Source organism: Cyprinodon variegatus, unplaced genomic scaffold (assembly GCF_000732505.1).
Source record: "Cyprinodon variegatus isolate N-32 unplaced genomic scaffold, C_variegatus-1.0 Scaffold190, whole genome shotgun sequence".
Classification (NCBI taxonomy): Eukaryota; Metazoa; Chordata; class Actinopteri; order Cyprinodontiformes; family Cyprinodontidae; genus Cyprinodon; species Cyprinodon variegatus.
This window is the reverse complement of record NW_015150643.1, coordinates 1,133,752-1,149,716: the sequence shown is the minus strand read 5'-3', so window position 1 is coordinate 1,149,716 and position 15,965 is coordinate 1,133,752. Positions and strand designations below refer to the sequence as shown.

At 37.5% G+C, this 15,965-nt stretch overlaps 1 protein-coding gene across 3 annotated transcripts in view; it reads right to left on the bottom strand.

Annotated features, from left to right (window-relative positions):
- Positions 1-15,965, bottom strand: part of mast1 (microtubule associated serine/threonine kinase 1) — an 86,449-nt gene that overhangs the window by 39,087 nt on the left and 31,397 nt on the right. For 2 of the 3 annotated variants that reach the window (XM_015379391.1, XM_015379392.1), the window contains exon 3: positions 565-659. In XM_015379391.1, the coding sequence (XP_015234877.1) occupies positions 565-659 (95 nt within the window). Of the gene's footprint in view, positions 1-564; positions 660-13,383; positions 13,533-15,965 lie in introns of those variants that run through there. The other variant, XM_015379394.1, reaches the window with a different exon arrangement.

Below are 15,965 nucleotides of genomic sequence, written 5' to 3'. Positions count from 1 at the left end.
GTACACTTATACACATGTTTAAGCCAGAATGATTTTACATTAAAATATGATTTCCCTACGACTTTAACTCTTCACTATTATGTTATTTTTATAAATTTTTCTAAGGTTCACATTTGTGTGACATTTTTTTCTATAATCTTTTTGCTGCTTACCTTTCTGTACCCTCATTAATGTATCTCTGCTTTTATCGAATTAAACTTTTCTTTCTTCTTTTTTTTTAATTACATGAATTTGAAGTTCAGGTTCAGTGGCTTTGGCAATTATTCCTTTCTATTGTGAAAGTCACTTTTTAATTTTAATTTTGATTTTTACACACTGACTGTATGTATGTGGAGTTCTCTCTTATTTTAGGAAAGTGACAGGAAGTAGTTTCTTGTTCATCTGTGACATTTGCAAGCCACTAAATTAGCTGATTAAACTGTTTATAGTATATTGGTTTTATTTTTTGTCTGAAGTTTTTTTATTTAATCAATCCAGTAAAACAAGGGCAAAAATCCCTCTTAAAAATAAACCCAAAAGCCAACACAGTGGTCACTGTCAGATGGTTTTAAACTCTGCACATACCAATGTGTCCTGGGAGGGGAAGGGGGGAATGAGGGCGAGGCAACGTGGGAGAAGTGGTTGTCAGGATCAGACTCTTCCTGTTGCTTGTGCGGCAACTGCAAAGAAAGAAAACAGGAAGGAAAACGTGTGTGAAGTTATACCAGCAAAGTTTGTCTTAGGATAGATCTCTGTGAGTGTGCGGTAGCTTTGTGTGCACTGTGCAGGAGACTTGTGCCATGCATGGCTCATTCAGACGACGCAAGAACAGTGATAAAGAAAATTTAATTTCCTCAGACATCCATTCCGCCTGGTCTCCTTGGAGCTGACATTACACATTAGGAGGAGGGTGGAGAATAACAGGAAAAAGACATAAAACATAACTGGGAAAAAATGCAGATCTTCTTTTCTTTGGCCTTATGTAAACATATCGAACCAATTGCATCAAACCTGGACTCATCTAATTCACACAGTTTCAGACAGTGCCAGACAGCAACCTTTTCTATTTCAGAAGTCCTCTACTCTGATCCAACCTCCTTCTTTAGCTGTGTCATTTACTCTGCAGGCTTTTTCAACAATGCAATGTGCTTTGCACTCCTATGCAGCATGGGAGAATCATCTCATCTATTCGTTTAAATAAAAAGGAAGCTGGATTCCTCCTCTTGTGTCTCTTCCTTGCCTTTGTCACATGGGCTCACATGTGAACCGGACATGCTATCTCTGCAAAGTAATCCATCGACACTGACTCTGTGGAGACGTGAGCTCAGTGTGACGACACCAGAGCGGTGACACAGAGATGCTAAGAGATAAGATGAGAAAATTAAACTCCATCCTAAAATATGCAATATGTAGAAAATGTAAAAATGTGTCAACTTCATTTATTGTAGTAATACTTTTCAAGATGTTTTAAATGCATTTAGACAATTCTTAATCAAACATCTAATATATAATGAAAGTAATTTCTAAACTGAGAGACACAAAGGACAAAAACTCCAGCAGACACACACCCATATATTGTCTTCAATGTATGAGAGTGCAGAAAAACTCCATTCCAAGATTCATGCTCTTAAAAGCCATAGCTGTCACTTTTTCAACAAAAAGATTCTTTTTTTTAATATAATACAACCACAGAACAAATAAAGCAGAAAACTGTAAAATGTGAACCCCCCCCCCAAAAAAACCCCCAGAATAATTAAATTATTCAATGCTTTAAAAATACATATATTTTAATCATACATATAATTACTTTACTTTAAATGTTCAAATAAAATAAAATATTTATGTATTTTAAGGGGAACACCAGCCTGTTGCATGGTTACTTTTGGGGTCACAGCTTGAAGTTTTTAAGAATCCTGATCTAGAGTGGTGCAAAAATAAAAGTATTAATATTACTTTGAAAAAAAAGTATATCAGTAATAGTTATACATAAAATTTTGACAGATCTAAAATATGTTGACATTCAAAGTTGTAGATTCTGCAACGATAGCAAAAGTAGGTTAAAGTTATCATCCATACTGGAAGCAGGATCTTTATCATTAGCTCCTTTGTGCACGTGCAATCAGATATTCATTCAGATCGCCATAAATAATGAAAGCATGGTACTGAGAGTACTAATTTCTATCCTTCTAAACTAATCTAAACTACATCCTATAAAAAATATTTAACTAACTTTCTGAGAGAATTGGATACGTTTTTTTATTCTCTCTGTTAAATTGCTTGTCTTACGTCACCATCAGACATGCTCCGAGGAGTCTGGCAAAATATGATTGCACTGCGTTTATCTGTATTTTAGTTGTGTCTTTCATTATAATATGCACTATACAGCATAAAGGTGCACAGACAGGCAAATATAAAACTCAAAAAGACTGGATTTATGTATGAATCCAAAGTCGACCGGAATGAGTGTAGGATCCCATTTCTGGGACAGATCGGACACAGAGGAGTGACCAAACAGAAAGGGTTCAAACACATTTATTTTCTCAGAAAACAATTTAGTTAACTACACACATTTTTTTTAAGGAAAGAAAAAGGTTAACTTTGATCTTTGTCAATAAGTGCAACCAACGGTGACCTGGCTGTATTTCTGGCTGCGCGTGCCCAAATGATCTGATGGTTCGTATTGTGTACCGGGATGGATTGGGTCATGATAGAAGACTTCTGAGACAGAGTTCACAGGCATCCCAGTAGCTCCTAAATAGAGCTGAGAAATGTCTCCAGCATTACATTTTTCACATTCAACCCAAAAAAGAAGAATAAAAATATGGTTGAACATCAATCAAGATTTAAAGGATTGGTGTCTAGATGAGGGAGCAAAGAGGATCAGAGGTAACTGCATTTCTTTTTAACTGGTAAATTAAATGTTGAGTTTGCTTTGCATCGCCAATAGGGTGGCAAACAGTATAGAACAAGAACAGCCAAGTATGCAAGTTACTGGCCAGGAAGTGTTAAAGCTGTAGCCATCACCTGTAATTCAAGGCAAGCAAGTGCGCTAACATGCAGCCAATCAATCTAGAAGAATTTGTTATAATGCTTCAAAATAGAAAAGAAGCAGGAGAGGTTATCTCTCATATGACTGTATTTTTTAAGGAGCCTTACGACACACCAGATAATCTGACTGCACCCAGTTACATATACTATCATCTAAATGTAATTTTAATGTAAGAAAAATTAAAGCAGCTTAACTTTTAATTAAATTAAATGAATTTATTTATTTAGCAGGGAAAGTGTACATTCAAAAGCATTCCTGCAAATGCACCAGAATTAGCCAAAAGGCTATTTTTCAGCTGTCCCTGGACAGATCTTAAAATTGTCTACCTAAAAAAAAACACAACAGTAAGCATTCTACAATGAAAACCACAAATATTAAAAGAAATAAAAACAGCTATACCTCCTCAAAACTGATTTAAAATACAGAATAAGTGTTCGCTGGAGTACTGATTTTAGGTTCATAAAATAGAATAAAACAAATCACAAAGTAAATAAAGCACAAGCACATGTAATCTATCTAAAGCTCATACAAGTTTTACCTGTCATGCAAATTAAATATACCGACAGAATGTGATAGCTCAATAAGTAGTGCAAACTTTTAAAGGAAAAAAAAAATGGAAGTAAAAAAAAAGTTATACTGTTGTGAAAATAAAACCGAGAAACATCTGGTGTGCATTAGTATCCACCCTCTTTAATCTGAAACCACTGAATAATATCACCAAACAAACAATCTGTCTTAATCTTATAAATCAAGCTGTTCTGAGAAGACCTCAGAGGTTTGTTAGAGAACATTAGTGACCAAACAGCATCATGATGACCAAGGAACACAGCAAACAGCCAGGTCAGGGATATAGCAGTATGTAGAGTTTTTTTTTAAATTAATCTAAAAAAGTATTTGGCACAAATTCAAGCCTATCATAATTTGGTAGATTTCCTGAACTGACAGATAGAGCACAAACAGCAGTAACCTTAAAAGCAAAAAGGAACCCTTTTACTGGTGCATTCTACAAAATAAACTTTATGATATAATAGCAAGAAGGAAGGTATTTTTGAAAGAAAAAAAGGAATCTAATTAAAAGTTTCCCAGAAAGCTAAGCAGGTTATGAAGCCCATTTAGAAACAGGGAATGTGGTGAAGGGAAAACAGCATGGAACTTTCTGGCAACTAAACCCTACATATAAAACACTATGGGTCTGATCTTAAAAGATTTAAAATAAGGGCAGGTGCAATAAGTGGTGTGGGAGGTCTACAAAGACTGCTACTAAAATGTTAAGACATGCAAACCCGTCTGGTTCAGCCCATTAAAATGTGCAGGTTGTGTTACAGGAAATCTGAGAGTGGCCATAAAAAAAGATGAGGTTTTAAGCCAGGTTATAGTGACAATAATTATTTGAATAATAACTGACAATACTCATCTACCTATGACACTAACATTATTCACACGTGGTTAAAAAAAAAATATATAAATGCAGAAAAAATATATAAATAAAAAAAATACAATTATAAGAGTAAAATAAAGTTGAAGTTAAATATAAAAATGAAAAAAATCATGACATATGAGTTATCATATAACGTGATAATGCCCATCCAATTTAACCCCTTCATTGCAGCTCAGGCTGTTTAGTTTTTGTCCTGCTGGGAGTTGAACCTCTGCCTAACTCTCTAGTTGTTTTCAGCTTTTAACCAGTTTTTTACTAGGCTGCCTCTTTATTCCACTTAAAAAAAAAAAGACGATATGATGCTGCCATCACCATTTTTTACAATGCAGATGTGTTCTACGGGCTGATCTGAAGCATTGCTTTTTGCAGAATTTTTTGTGCCCCAAAGCAAACCATCCATGTTTGCTATGCCCCATGCATCTGTGATGCCCCTGCTTGGTCCTTGGTGTCCACTTCCTGTTGCTAAACACCAGATTCTGTTCATCGTACCATCATTGGTTCAGCATGAGGAACTCGGATACTTTTGGTTTTATTTTTGGTGAGGTCACAGATGCACATTAGTCTTAGACTTTACTCAGGAAGAAATACTTGAAGACCATGCACCATTTTCCTTCAGTTCCACATGGCTCCACATTGAAGGCCGTCTTTTCCATCTATGTAACAATAATAATAAAAATTTTTTTGCAGATATGTAAATTACTATTCAATAAGAGCAATTGGAGGATATTTGGGAGAAATGTTCCCATACGGTCAAAATCAAAACTGCTTTTATTTGAGTATTGTTGTTTTTTGATTTCCTTTTTTTTCATACACTTTTTCCTCACAATTGTTGCCTTTGTATAGGACAAAGAAGTAATTTTCTATTATGTATTTCTTTAAACCCTCTCATTTTAGTTATTTCCTGAGGGTAATTCAGAAACCATTCCAAACTTGTCTCCTTACAGAACAATTTGCTGCCAGTTTCCTCTTCCTGCTGTTGACGTTTTGTTTTGAGATTTTGCATTGTGTCACCATTAGATCATTTCTTTTGCGTCGCCTCCTCCTCTTCCTCCCCTCCTCCTGTGGTCCCTGGTTAGCATTCTCGGCGGTCTCCCTGATGCTCTCTGCGTAGCAACAAGCTATCACGTGAACAAGCTCCTTTGCACAACATTCCCTCTGGGCTTTTTGTTTTGTCTGTTCTCCTAAACTAAATTGACAAGCTTTCATTTACTGATTAGTTGCAGTTTCTTTATTCTAAAAGCTCTCCCTCCAAGCATTTTTCAAATTTAACCAGACGTAGTGGGATTAAATAATTACTATAAGGTCTAAACTCTTTACATCAGTGTTTGTTGGGCATTTTTGGCACTTACAAGAACAAAAACCTCACTTGACTTGATAATAATAGCCTCCTAGTTAGGTAGCAGGAAAAGTGTGAACCAAATGGCGGATTATTTGTTCTGCTATATTCTCATATATCGGGAAGAACATCTGCAATATATATATGTATGTGCACAAGCTGTGAGCGAAAACTTTTAACCTTTCTGTCAGTAGTTATTTTTTTTCAGATTTAAAAAAAATATATTTATAATCCACTACTTCTGTCTTGCATTTCAATAAATATATTTGTTCCAGCTTATCCTACCCCCCTATCTGCGCCTCCATCTTGGGTTTATCATCCAAACATCAGTCCAAATAACTCGGACATAAACCAGTGCAGCCCATTTATGAGTATATTGGAGTGCTTTTTTGCCCTCTGTACTGCCATTTTATCTTAAATGACCATCCAGTGGAAAACATGCCTCAGGCGTCATGCTTAAAATTTGGAGCTCCATTAGCAGAGTTGTCTGGATGTTTACTGCTATGTTCTAAAAGCCTTTTATTCTTGCGCTCAAGGACAGCACTCTGTTTTTGTGAATTGCAGCATTTCTGTTGCTGTCTTACTATAGCCCCATCAATCCATTAAACAAGAGCAGCTCTGCTGCTAAGACACTTCAATGGTTATTTTATTTTATTATCTTTTTTTTTTTAAATACAAATTGGAAAGCTGTATAAAGCTGTGACAACAAAATAAATATAAACGAGTATGCCATGAATGTGCCAGCTTACATCAACAAATGCATTGAAGACGTCAGCATCACAAAGAACATCACCAGCCTGGCCAACTAACGACCCTGGATGAATGGAGAGGTTCAAAGATCGCTATACTTAGCTCTTAAGTCTGGTGATAGAGAGGCGCTGTTCTCAGTCAACTTAAACTGTGCCATCAGATCAGCGAAGCAGAACCACAGCCAAAAGATGCTGGATCTCTTCCATGATGCCAGCAACACCAGGAGGATGTGCCAAGGCATACAGGCGATCACTCACTACAACACACCCTCCCCCCGGTGGATGCAGCAAACACTGACTTCCTAAATTAATTAAACAACTTCTTTGGAAGGTTTGAGACACTAAAAAGCACCCCAGCAGTGAAAGCTGTGCCACACCAGAGGGAAGAGACACTAAACCTGGACGTAGCTGAAGTGAGGAAAACTCTGAGGAGAGTCAACCCAAGGAAGGCTCCAGGGCCTGATAACATACCTGGGCGGGTGTACCAGGACTGTGCAGGTCAACTAGCTGGTGTCCTCACAGATATTTTGAACACCTAGCTTTACTATACCATAGTGCCAGCATGCTTCAAGTCTGCCACCATTATTCTGGTCCCAAAGAAGCCTCAGGTCACCTCACTTCTGTCGCACTGACTCCCATCATGATGAAGTGCTTCCAAAGGCTGGTTAAAGAACACATCGTCTCCAGTTGAACTGGTCCAGTTCGGCTCTCTACGAACCGCTACACTGAGGACGCCATCTCTGCTGCTCTCCACCTGAGCCTGGCACACCTGAAGGAGATGAAGACCCACGTGCGGATCCTGTTCCTGGACCTTAGTTCAGCTTTCACCATCATCCCACAGCATCTGATGGGCAAACAGCAACAGCTTAGCTTCAATGCACCCCTCTGGCTGCTAGACTTCCTCACCAACAGACCCCAGTCAGTCTAAGTAGGACGGAACACCTCTGATGTCATCATCCTAAGCACAGGCTCTCCTCAGAGCTGCGTCCTGAGCCCCCTGCTGTTTACCCTTATGACACATGACTGTGTCCCCAGGTTCACCACCAACCACATTGTGAAGTTTGCAGACAGAACCACAGTGGTGGGCCTCATCAGAGCCGAATGGGACTACAGCGAGAAGGTGGAGCAGCTGATTGGCTGGTGCAGAGATAAAAGTCTGATCCTGAATGTGGAGAAGACCAAGGAGATCATCTTGGACTTCAGGAAGAACCGGCCTGACCACCCTCCACTGCTCATCTACAGCTCAGCTGTAGAGGTGGTCAGAAACACCAAATTCCTGGGGGTGCACATCACAGACACCTTCAACTGGACTGTAAACACCACCTCACTGGTCAAAAGGGCACATAAGCGCATGTACTTTCTGCAGAGGATGAGGAGAGCCCACCTGCACCCACCCATCCTCACCGCCTTCTATAGAAGCACCATAGAAAGCGTTCTGACCAGCTGTCTCACTGTGTGGTGTGGAGGCTGCAGCTCCTCAGACTGGAAGAAGGTGAGGAGAGAGGTGAGAACAGCAGAGAGGATCATCGGGGCTCCTCTTCCCTCCATTAAAGACATTTCATCCCAGCGCTGCGTGTCCTGAGCCCGTAACATCATCAGTGACCCCTCAAACCCCCACCATGGACTGTTCTCCCTGCTGTTCTCTGGGTAGAGGGTTCGCAGCATTTAATGCAGGTCCAGCAGATTCTGAAAAAGTTTCTTTCCCACCGCCATCAGACTGCTGAACTGTTGAGAAAACTCTAAATCACGTCACAGACTCTGCATAACACTGATAACACCGAACCAACAATACTGCATAACTGCACCATGTATATTTAATGCCCTGAACTTCCATATCAATGCGTTTTTTTTTGCACCATGATTTTTCTCCCACACTGTTTACATTTGATCACTGCTGCACTTTAAGAAATGGAAATGTCATGAAAGCTGTGCAAAACGTTTTGCATACAGTCTGTGTATACAAACATGACTATAAAAGTTGTCTAAGTCTAGTTTTCCACATCTAGAGATTAAAACTGAGGTTTCTCCCTCCTAGAGAGTGGAACTCTGAAATCTGTTTTCTGCTGCTTCTGACAGGCTTTATTCCAGTAATCAGCTCCATCAATTTTCCTGTTAGCTGTTGTCAGCTTCTGTGTCCCCACTGAAAAGAATTATAACCTCACGTTTCATAATGGAGATGATGCATTTAAGGTTGATTGTTTTTTAACCACAGAAATCTCCTGGTCTCCAGAAGGATTTGCATCTTAAAACAGGTGCAAAGGAAACACAGGGCAGATTCTTAAAGAAGGTGCAAAGTGATTTGTCTTTGCAATCCAGCAGACAGAATGTGAAAACCGTTTTTTTATGTGTATGCGCCTTCATCAATATGCAGTTTATATTCTAATCACCAAACTGTGCAAGTTAATATGTGGAGGATATGCAGATCTGAGACAATTATCCTTAACTAAAAGTACAGAAATAATGAAAACAAGAATAAAAAAAAAATGTTGACTGAAGTAAAAATAAAACCAGACCCCAAACAGAAGCTGAATAATAATAGCTTTCAAAATTAATCAAAACTAACAACATTTTAAAAGAGAATTTACTTTTTCATTTGTTCTTTTATCTTAATGCATTAATATAAGATCTAGTTTCCAGTTTCATATTTTTTCACTCTGAGGCTTTAGGCCAGCAGATGGCAGGTACAGCATTCAGGTCATTCGTGTTGCTGCAGTGGTTTTTCTATATTTGAATATTTTATTTCTTTTTTTATGTCTATATTTTTTAGTCCTGCCCCTGTATGCTGCAAGTCTTCGAATAAAAGATACAAAATAAATTGTAGCGAAATAGAAAATAAAGATCAGAAATCAAAATAAGAACTAAAAACCAATGAATATTTCTAAACTATTTACTCATGCACATTTTTTTTACATGTATTTTCCAGCAGCCCAGGCTGGTTGCATACAAAGATTTTCTGAACATTTACTGAGTCCTGCTGGATTATTTGTTATTTTTGTGTGTTATGCTTTGTTTTTGCTCAGCTCGTTAGAAAATAAAGCACTTTGTAAATATTTACAATAACAACATTGAATGACAGTACGTAGGACACTCTGCACGTCCACACGCAGTAAATAAAGTGATTGGGTGAAGCAAACCAGCAAGCTGCAACCTAACGTTATTTTTACCTTTGTCTGTCTTAACAAATACATTTAATGAAACTTTATCACTAAGTCTCAAAACCAGCAATAGGAGAAAGACTGAAATGGTCATGATGAGGGTCTGGGGCAGCTCATACAGCAAGAGATTATGAGAATTAGAAAGTTGTTTGCGATGGTTAAAAAAAACAATATAATAGTAATCCAACTTGACCCTTCAGTTTCTTTAACACTGTCAGGAGAGAGGAGCTCTTTTATTCTGAAAAAACTTATTTTTTCTCCTCTTTATAGCAGTTTGACGTCCTCCATGTGTCTCTATACAATTAGCAGTTGATGGCACAGTAAAACACATTAGGCGTATTCAATTCAAGGATATAAAAGATACATTGGCTTAAAAGTGTTTTCTTCCAATCAAAGACATTGTGAAAGGAAAACAGCTAACATACAAATAGGATCAGGAGGAATCTTAATGGAGAAAAAAGGCAGAGACCTCCACTGGAAATGTTTAGTAATGGAAGTTCCGCCATTAAACCCAGGGCTCCTCTTGGGGGGAAAGCTGCAGCACTTAGCAGAGACACTCTTTAACCTGATCAAGACACTCTGGCCTCTCACTGACCTCACTTGGTCTACAGTTAACTACTCGGCCTGTTTGGTTAAAGGCAATGAGTGTTTATGGGTAGAAAATGTAACCATTAAGGCTGTTAGGTGAGTGAGAGATGTGCTGCACATGGAAAAAAAGCATATGATTAATTGTCTTTGTGGTATTGCTGTTTCCTCAAATGCAAGCCGCACCTTAGCTAAGGCAACCAAGGGATAAACACAAGGAGATGACAAGGAGGGCTTCCAGCTTCGGAATTTTGGAGCTTATCACCAAAATAGTGAAAATATCGGGTTAAAATGTGGGAAAAGCTGATCAGGAGTTAAATACTTTCAAAATGAAAATGTTAAATGCATATAAAGCAGAGCTTTCTTGCAACCCTTTGTAATGGCACAAACATACCCTTAGTAAAAAGGAGTTTATTCAAGTATACTAAAAGTGCACTACTTTCATACTTAAAATCAGGCAGTGCGCTTAGAGTTTACTTATTCTAAACTATATTTCATATAATTAACAATAGTATAGTCAAGTGTACTTGAGCTGCAGGGAAGTGGGCTGCCTTTCGGCTGGTGTTTGACTGGGAAGGGTCATTTTGAATGGCTGCTACTGTATAATCTGGTGAGTTTAATCTTGATTTTTGTATTATTTTAAAAATGTCTCAAAATTCTTGAATCACAATTTTTTAAGTTGTGATTATATATTATTATAACTCTCTTGGAAAAGCTTGATAGAATTGTGCTCTTATATATTGTTGGATCAAAATGGATTTTATGATACTTGCATATGAAACATTTTAAAATTATGTTTTATTTGTTGTCAATTGTGACCAAAACAGCAATTAAGGACAAGGAAATTAGCTTGTGCTGCAAAAGTAACTGGTTCCTATTGAAATACACTGATAAAAAAAAGAAAAGTAATTACCTGATCCTACCCAATAGATCTTTAAGATATTACAGAGACTTTCACTGCAAATTATGCTGCATTTAGGTACATATCATTTTGGTGCAAGGTGTTACAGCAACTTTGGCATCTGCAGCATTTTCCTATCTATGATCATGAGTCATCAGGTCACAGGAGGGCTTTAGCAATGCCTGAGAAGCAGGGGATAAATAAGTCACTGAGAAGCTCAGCAGGACATCCACTAGTGGCAGTTCAAAGGAGGAAACCCCTGGAGCTTGAATGTCAGCTATAGTTCCAGCTAGCTGACACAGAATATGTTAAAGGTAAATCTCATAAAGTGATATGTGTTATAAATGCAACTTATGTGTTTCATTGTGTAATTTAAATTTCACTACTTTTAACAAAAAGAACCTGTGTGCAAAGTCATTTAAAGGGATACAATTATACCTCAGATTGAATCAAACCTAAAAAAAAATCCATCCTTTTACTTGTTCTGCCTGACTCATGTAATCATTAGCTTTCTGTTAAGCGGTCACCCTGAAGCTCTGCCAGAAATATCTCTATGAGTCACGAAAGCCACGTTTCAATAGAATATATTGGAAATACATTATAGTCAATCATGTCAGAACCAGGGCATCATAGCATTTAGTTGTTCCCAATAAAATAAAATAAAAAAGAATAAAGAATTAAAATCTTTGCTATCAAGGTTTTGACATCCATATGTCACCTAACGTCAGGTAAACATTGACAGATCATTGCAATGGAATCCTGCCATCATGCTGCAGAAACTGTAGTTTACCTAGTTTCAAGTTAGGGAATTTTAGGCATAAAGGTTAACATGCAAACAAGGGTTGAAATTATTATTCTGATTGATTGTGACATTTATAATCACTATAATTTATTATTAGAATAATTGACTTAAATAATTGATATCTGCAGCCTTAATGCAAATGCATTCAAGTGTTTTCAAAGTGGCCCCAGAACAAAACCTACAGGTTTATTCATTTCCTTTATGCATTACTTTGGTTACACATTTATAAAGCCTTCCTTAAGTTAAAGTTTGTCCTTATAAATTCTTCACTAATTCTGAAATAAGAAAGGACACAAGGGTAGGTACTAAATTTAGATAAACATCAGGCGTTCTTATGGCTCTCATGATGTTATTTCACAATTATATACAAAAGAGAGTAAAGAGAAAGAAAAGTAAAATGTACAAATGTTTTATACACAATGATTATAGCAGCTAATGTTTTAGAGATTTCAATCTACACTTTTTACTGATTATGAATCTGATAATCAAAAGCTTTGAACATTTTTAACTGGTCAGACCTAAACAAATTGTTTATTATACTTTGAGATTCATTAAACCTTCTAACTGTTAAAATACAAAAAAAGGGAAAAATTTTCAATACTTATTTTGACATTTAAATTATTTAAAATGTTATCTGACCTTCTATATATCAATTTACTGCACTTTTTTGGGGTTAAACTGTAGTAGTACTAAGATATTTACATATGAGTGATATGCAACTAAAATTAATATAAATTTTAGTATAAAGACTTTGCTAAAACTAACAGTTATCCATCAAACTGTATTCTAACATTTTAATTTTCTCCTTAGCAGTTGTGTGGCTATTAATTAAAATTAGGTGTTTTTCAGGGAACAAGTCTGACCATCCAGTGCACCGCCCCTGAGGTCTGGACTGCTCACTCCCAAGCTAGATACTGTGATTGAATTTCCAACCTCTTGAAACACAAACATTAGTATAAGAGTAACTAACAAAAAATACCTCCTTTGATGAGGAAGAAGTTTGGACAATGAGTCAAAGTATCTTGGCATTCAGTGAAAATAAGCAGTAATTGGGAATAAACAGTGATGTCATGTGTGGGAAGTCTTTGCAAACCACTTCCTCTGGTTCATCATTAAACCCAATCAGATGGATAAACAGCCTTACTGGAAATCACCCCACTCAACTTTAAGAAACATGAACTAAAACAGACACTATATGGGTTTTAAGAACTAATAATGGACATATTTCAACTCTTTCAGATAGTAGGAACGTATTCAGTCTTGCAGTTATCATCTTGCATCACAGATGCTCTTATCCACTTTAATGCACACACAGCAAACACTTTACACGTAGAAAGAAGGAATCAAAAACAGTGCTGCTACAGCTTCCATTCCCCCCCAATCCTTTACCTTTTAGAGCGTCGGAACATGTTGTTGGTTGGTTATCTGTTGTTGATATATCAACAAGCAACAGCTTGAGCAAGAGCAGTCTCAAAACACTGGGGTACAATTTCAGCTGGGTCAAACACATGCTGTAGCTCCCACATCCTTTCAGCGGCTGCGTGTCTGAGCAAGTGAGTCCAAGAAGCAAAAGGTGAGGGAGGGAAGAGAAAACAAGAGGGAGAGACTGAGAGAGAGAGAAAGAAAGAGGGAGTGTTAAAGGGAGGAAGGGTGGATCTGTACACCCTTCCTCTGTACACCCTAAGAAATAACAAAAGACAGCAGGGGATTATGGGTCCTTATTTCCCAGCTATGGTGTAGTTTTGCCATTCCCATTTTTTGCCTTCATCTCATTAGAAAGCTGTGATTGAAGAACTGGCATAGGGATAAACTCGTGTGGATTGTTACGTAATAATGAGAAAGGGTTTGTAGTGATAAGAGATGAAGAGAGCGTAGCTAATTAGGAGGTACGCCACATACACTCCATGCTGTGAATGGCTGGGTTTACCCTTGAATGGATGCAGCAGGCAGACCGAGCATGGAGCCAAATCCACTCAGCTCATCTTTAATAGATGCCGGACTAATAACCTCTGACTGAGGGAGATGGCAACATGCTGAACCCAAACAGAAAATACCTCAATGCTTAATAAGTACAGAACCTGAATAAAAATAATTTGCCTACAAAACCAACAGTAAAAAGACACAACATTGTAAAGAATATATGAGCAGTTTTTAGCTTTAAAAAGCCTTTAAAAAACTCATTGGATCTACAATTTAACAATACCATTACATTCACATTAAATTATATTTAAATAGAGGTTTGTAGCGGCATTGAAGATAAACATAGAATAAATTTAGTAAAGGACTGTAAAAACAAATATAGCAAGTTAAGTGAATTCATCTCATTTCTGCAATTACCTATATGAATTTTAAAGGGTCCATATCGTGCAAGATCTACTTTTTGCGCAATTAACGATGTTTTGATGCTATTCCTTCATCATAATCATAGAGAAAGTGGTCCTTTGCTTTATTCAGGCATCTCTGACTAATCCTCATTAGTTCTGCTGTCTGAGCAGCAGCCCCTCCCTCGCCTTTCAAAAAGAGCAGTAGCAGGCTATCTACGTAAGAAGGCTCCTTCCAGAAGGTAGATACTTGAGCAGGCTGCGCTGGCATGGTAAACAAATGGCCACTGTCCCCAATCAGGGAGGTGCAGTGAGTTGATTCTGGCTAAAATGAGACCAAATGGCTCTTTTAAATATAAATCCCTTTATTGTCGCCCCACAATTGGGAAATTCACGCTCTGCATTGGACCCATCCCCTTGGGGAGCAGTGGGCTGCCATTATGTGGCACCAAAGGAGCAGTGTGAAGTTAAGGGTTTTGCTCAGGAACTCAGGAGTGCAGGCTGTGGTAATCAAACCAGGTACTTGAAATCTTCTCAGAGCACAAGTGCACCACACTAATGCATTAGGCCAACACTCAGATTATCTGCAGAAGGCGGGGAACTCTCATATTTTAATCTTAGACTTAGACAGACTTTCATAGTCTAATGTCTAAGTAGTAAAAATCGTGTTGTTTTTTTTTTTACCATTACAGGTCTCAGCCTTCAAAATAGATATAGAATAGAGATATGGTGTTGGTGAAATTCCAATATTCACGTTGCTAAAAGAGAAACTGCGTACCACAATCTTGCTAGGGTCAAAGGTTGCTTTCCTTGCAGGAAAGAGTTTAACAGGCAGAGCATGTTGATTATCTCTCCAGATTAGGCCAAAGCTAAACTGCTTAATATAAAGAATTTATCAATTTTATTCACTCTCCATTATACCCTCCAGGCTCCTGACCACATGCTCAAAGGAAAACACAACCCTTCTTTGCCATAAAGATGTCTGTTCACAGGACCCCCAACCCCAAATTTTACATCCCTCAGTGTATCAGGATCTAGATCTACCTACAGTAGATAGCAGATACCATCCCAACAATGAATGCAATAGCTTTTGGTGAATTTGAATAGAGGATGCCTGGTCTTCTCCTTTAATTATCACCTGGTTTTAGAATGATTATTAAATACTAAAGATCTTAACAATATTTTTCAACATAGGGCAACAGCATGAAACTGGTGGCATCCAAACGGGAGAGGGGGCTTTGCTTTGAATGCAAAACACAAGATGTAGGGCCTTTAATTTGAAATGCAACATTTAGAGCTTTGTCTATTTTTTAATGCAAATTTTATCCATTTCCAATTTGATAATACAATTAGCTAAGTATAAAATAACTTATTTCAAGCCACCCAGAAGTGTACCGTTATTAATATTTAAAAATAATAAGTGACATCACACCACATGTGTACAGCAGTACTCAATAAAAAAACATGCTTAATGAAAATTTACCTGAATGGTATTTAGTCTCTTATTAGCAGCTAGCATGGTTATTATTATTTATATATATATTAGGGGTGGGTATTGCCAAAGAAGTCACGATTCGATTCGAATCACGATTCATAGGCCACGATTCGATTCTATCACGATGCATCACGATACTTGAATTATTGCGATGC